At 38.6% G+C, this 4,559-nt stretch overlaps 1 protein-coding gene across 1 annotated transcript; it reads left to right on the forward strand.

Annotated features, from left to right (window-relative positions):
- The first annotated feature begins 666 nt into the window (after nucleotides 1-666).
- Nucleotides 667-2,789, forward strand: LOC120010130 (allene oxide synthase 1, chloroplastic-like). Its single transcript, XM_038860836.1, has one exon. The coding sequence runs from the start codon at nucleotides 925-927 to the stop codon at nucleotides 2,488-2,490; it is 1,566 nt and encodes a 521-aa protein (XP_038716764.1). The 5' UTR covers nucleotides 667-924; the 3' UTR covers nucleotides 2,491-2,789.
- Nucleotides 2,790-4,559: the final 1,770 nt, after the last annotated feature.

A 4,559-nucleotide genomic window follows, 5' to 3' on the forward strand; every position in this document is an offset into this window, starting at 1 on the left:
AATTTTTTTAATAAAAGAACAAAAAAAAAAGTCTAATGATGTGAAGAAAACGTGAAAGAATTAAAATAAAAACACGCTGATTCATTAAAATTTTACAATTTTATTAAATAAAAAGGGACACATAGGGTATTTAATGAGTTATATATTTATTAATATTTTTTTTAGATTGTTCTTATTAAAACAGATCTTCCCAATTGTGTTCTCCTAAAAAGAGATAATATATGTATTTGGTAAAACAGTCATTGTATATAGGGTGTCTACAACCGATCCGCAATCGAGAAACCAATCCGTAACGTGGTTATTCGATTTTCAGATATGATTTTTCGGATATAGTTTCGGATATGGTTATGGTTATAATCAAAAAATATAAAAGTTACATATTGGGATATGAGACTATGAGAGACCCAATAGTATTTGTAAAACTCTGATTATATCTTCATAACATATTACAAATTTAGATATCAATTAACGTAATCATTACACAAATTATAAATTAAGATTGATTAGTTGAAACTCATGGTGACTTTTTCCATTTCTTCAAGAACCGAAAACCGATCCGATCTGAAAAATATGGTTATTACGGTTTGATTACCTGAACATATATGGTTCGGTTATGGATTCTAAAATATCATAACCGAATCATTCGGATATTTCGATTATGGTTAAAAATTAAACCGAAAATCAAATCAACACTCCTAATTTTATAACAGGAAAAAGAAGAAACTCATAAAAAAAGAAACTCATGCCTTCCACACCCCATAAATAATAATCAAACCTCAAAAATTTAAGGTTTCAATTACCATCGCAGGACCCACCACTAACACCTCCAATGTCCCTATAAGTAAAGCTGCCCGTATCACTCACCGGTCACCACCGATATCTACGTAAAATACCACTTTCAGTCAGCATTTCTATTCGTCGCCAATGGCTGCTGCTTCTTATCTCTCCGCATTCCCTACACTGCAATTTCACATCCGACCCAATAAAAAATCACCATCTAAGCTCTCCAACCCTGGTTTCTCTAATCCTCCCATATATGCTTCAATATCCGAGACCAAACCGTCCACGGTTACTCCGTCAAAATCCGGCAAACTCCCGCTCCTCCCTGTCCCGGGAAGCTATGGTCTTCCTGTTATCGGTCCAATCAATGATAGAATTGATTACTTTTACAATCAGGGTCGGGACGAGTTCTTCAAGTCCCGGGTCCAGAAGTACCAATCCACGGTCTACAGGGTCAATATGCCACCTGGCCCTTTCATAGCTTCGGACCCACACGTCGTTGTTTTGCTTGACGGCAAGAGTTTTCCCGTCCTGTTCGACGTTACGAAAGTTGAGAAGAAAGACTTGTTTACTGGCACTTATATGCCGTCAACGGACCTCACCGGCGGCTACCGTATCCTCTCCTATCTGGACCCGTCCGAGCCGAACCACGCCAAGCTCAAAAGCATCATATTCTCGCTTCTGAAGTCTCGTCGGGACCACGTCATTCCGGAGTTCCATTCGAGCTTCACAGAGCTCTTTGAGACTCTGGAGAAGAATCTCGAAGACAAAGGCAAAGCCGGTTACAACGACCCTAACGATCAAGCCTCCTTTAACTTTGCTCGAGCCTTCTTCGGGGCGAACCCACCCGATACTAAACTTGGGCTCGACGGACCCAAACTGATTGGTAAGTGGGTTCTGTTTCAACTCAGTCCAATATTGACTCTTGGGCTCCCAAAAGTTGTTGAAGAACCGACGATCCACTCGTATCGTCTCCCTCCGTTTCTCGTCAAATCTGACTGCAAGCGACTCTATGATTTCTTCTATGCATCGGCGGGGTCCATTCTCTCGGATGCTGAAAATTTGGGGATCTCGCGAGAAGAAGCCTGCCACAACATTCTGTTCGCTATATGCTTTAATTCATTCGGTGGCTTGAAGATCCTCTTCCCCAGTATGATGAAGTGGATAGGCAGTGCCGGGGTCAAACTACATACTCAATTGGCTCAAGAGATCCGATCAGCCATCAAATCCAGCGGTGGAGAAGTCACGATGGCGGCAATGGAACAGATGCCGTTGATGAAATCGGTGGTCTACGAAGCTCTCCGCATAGAGCCGCCCGTGCCGACACAGTACGGTAAGGCAAAGAAAGACTTGATAATCGAGAGCCACGACGCTGCCTTTGAGATCAAAGAAGGTGAGATGTTATTTGGTTACCAACCGTTCGCTACCAAGGACCCGAAGATATTCGACAGAGCCGAGGAGTTCGTGGCGGATCGCTTTGTGGGCGACGGTGAGAAGTTGTTGAAGCATGTACTGTGGTCCAATGGACACGAAACTGAGAACCCATCAGTGAGTAATAAGCAATGTGCAGGGAAAGATTTCATAGTGCTGGCTTCAAGGTTGCTTGTTGTGGAGCTGTTTCGCCGTTACGATTCGTTCGAGATTGAGGTCGGGAAGTCGGCGTTAGGAGTTGCCGTTACTGTAACGTCTTTGACGAGAGCGAGTTTTTGATTGCGAGGGTACAGAATAATGCTCGACACCGCAGGACGTTGACTCCATTTATCTTCAATCTGAATATTTATAATAAAATGTGACATCAATTTAACCCTCAATTTGTATGTTAAGTGGAATGTGAATCCATTTAATATTTAATTTGGATGTTTAGTGAGTCATACGTGTGTGTTTATAATAAAATGTGACATCCATTTAACCCTTAGTTTGTATGTTAAGTGAATCGTATATGTATGTTTATAATCAATAGTTATTTCACATGTCAATTCAGATAAAATAAATGTTTTATTTTGGGTGAAGATAGGATTAAGGTTTATTTATTACAGGAAATGTTTCTCTATGTTGTTATTAATTTCGTTGATTTTAGTTGGATATATGTTTTTTTTTCTTCTTTTCAATTAAATGTTTCATGACCAATAGAATAATGAGAGGGCACAGCTTTGGCTTCTCAAAAATGAATTAGTTGGATGTTTACGTGTTTTTTTTATAAATTATTTGTGTTCTAACATGCGAACTTTGCAAGAGTGGAGGCATGTCATGGGCACTAATAATATCAAAAATATCTCTCCAATGAGATGCTACCATGTCACCATAAAATTGAAGAGATGGAGATCGAGTTGGTGAGTATTTCAACTAACCGAGATGTCTCCTCAGTACAATTTAACAATCATAATTTAGGAACCCCAAGTAACAAAACACCTTGAGGTATTGAGGAATACTATCACTGAACAAGAAGAAAATCTATAAGATATATCTAAGGTATTCAACAAAACACCTCGAGGTATTGAGGAATACTATCACTGAACAAGAAGAAAATCTGTAAGAGATATCTAAGGTATTTAACCCCATAAATCTTGCATGCAATCAAGTACAATTAGTAATTCATAAGTGGACCTCCACACTGATAAATCTCTTTCACATTCCACCATTCGCTACTATTTAAAGAGAGAGCTCTAATCACCAAGGTGACTTGAGCATAGGAGCGTCCTCCCTGAGTTACAATTTAGGGACCCCAAACCTCACGTTTTCACTGTATAGATATAGAGTAGTCACCTCCTAATCTCTAGTATGATCAATTAATACGTCTTTGTAATTTAGCAGTTGAGGAGTCGATTTGATTTTGCATATCATTAACGCACATTATCAAATAAAAGAATGACCAACTTCTAACACACAACATGAACAATTTCCCCGAAAAGTAGAAGCCATTCATGATTTGTGAAATTTTCATGACGGTCAAACGGTTGAAATGTAGGTAAAAGATAATGGTTTTTGACTTTGTCCTAAACCCATATTCTAAAACTAGTATTGAATTTGAAATATACAACAAAAATAACTTCTCTCTGAAATCGCCAGTTTGCCATTTGTATAATACAGTATGTCATAATTTGTTTTGAAAATTAAGAATTTAGCATCACCGAATCAAATATATAAAGAGAAAACATCTTGGGAGAGACCAGAAACCAAATTTATGATGAGATTCCTACGTTATTGGGCGTAATGCAATGCTCTGCAACTGGGCTAAGAGAAAGGTAACGTAATGCAAGTAAGAAGTTTTATTACAAATCCTCTGCTCAATTTGAACATAATGCCTGATTGTGGCCCAAGATGAGGCTAGGATCAGCCTTGGCCTTTCAAGCCCAGTCTGTGACCCTTCCTTAGTTCCTTTTATTTATGGGAGCTGTGATTTGATGAGTTTTATTTGCATCTCATTATATATGCACCCCACGGCATTTGAAAGATATATATGGACACCCTAAGTAATAAAAAACTCACACATTTATGAAATACATCCCAAAGGCAAAAAAAAAAAATAGGAAACAAGGATCCGAAGTCTCCTTTCCTGCCTGCAAGTCTTATATGGCTGATATGAATTATTCTATGTACGATATATGTATTTGATCGAGCAGTCTAGCATACCTTTTTCATCCATATTCCCTGATTTTCTTTTCTGGCTCTCCTAACTTTAGAGTGTTGATAGTGTGTTCTCTCTGAAGTTTCATTAATATGAAATTGTAATATGCGATGATGATCCAATTACGCAGGTGCATTTGTTGGCCTAGGCAATG

This window comes from Tripterygium wilfordii, chromosome 12, assembly GCF_013401445.1.
Source record: "Tripterygium wilfordii isolate XIE 37 chromosome 12, ASM1340144v1, whole genome shotgun sequence".
NCBI lineage: Eukaryota > Viridiplantae > Streptophyta > Magnoliopsida > Celastrales > Celastraceae > Tripterygium > Tripterygium wilfordii.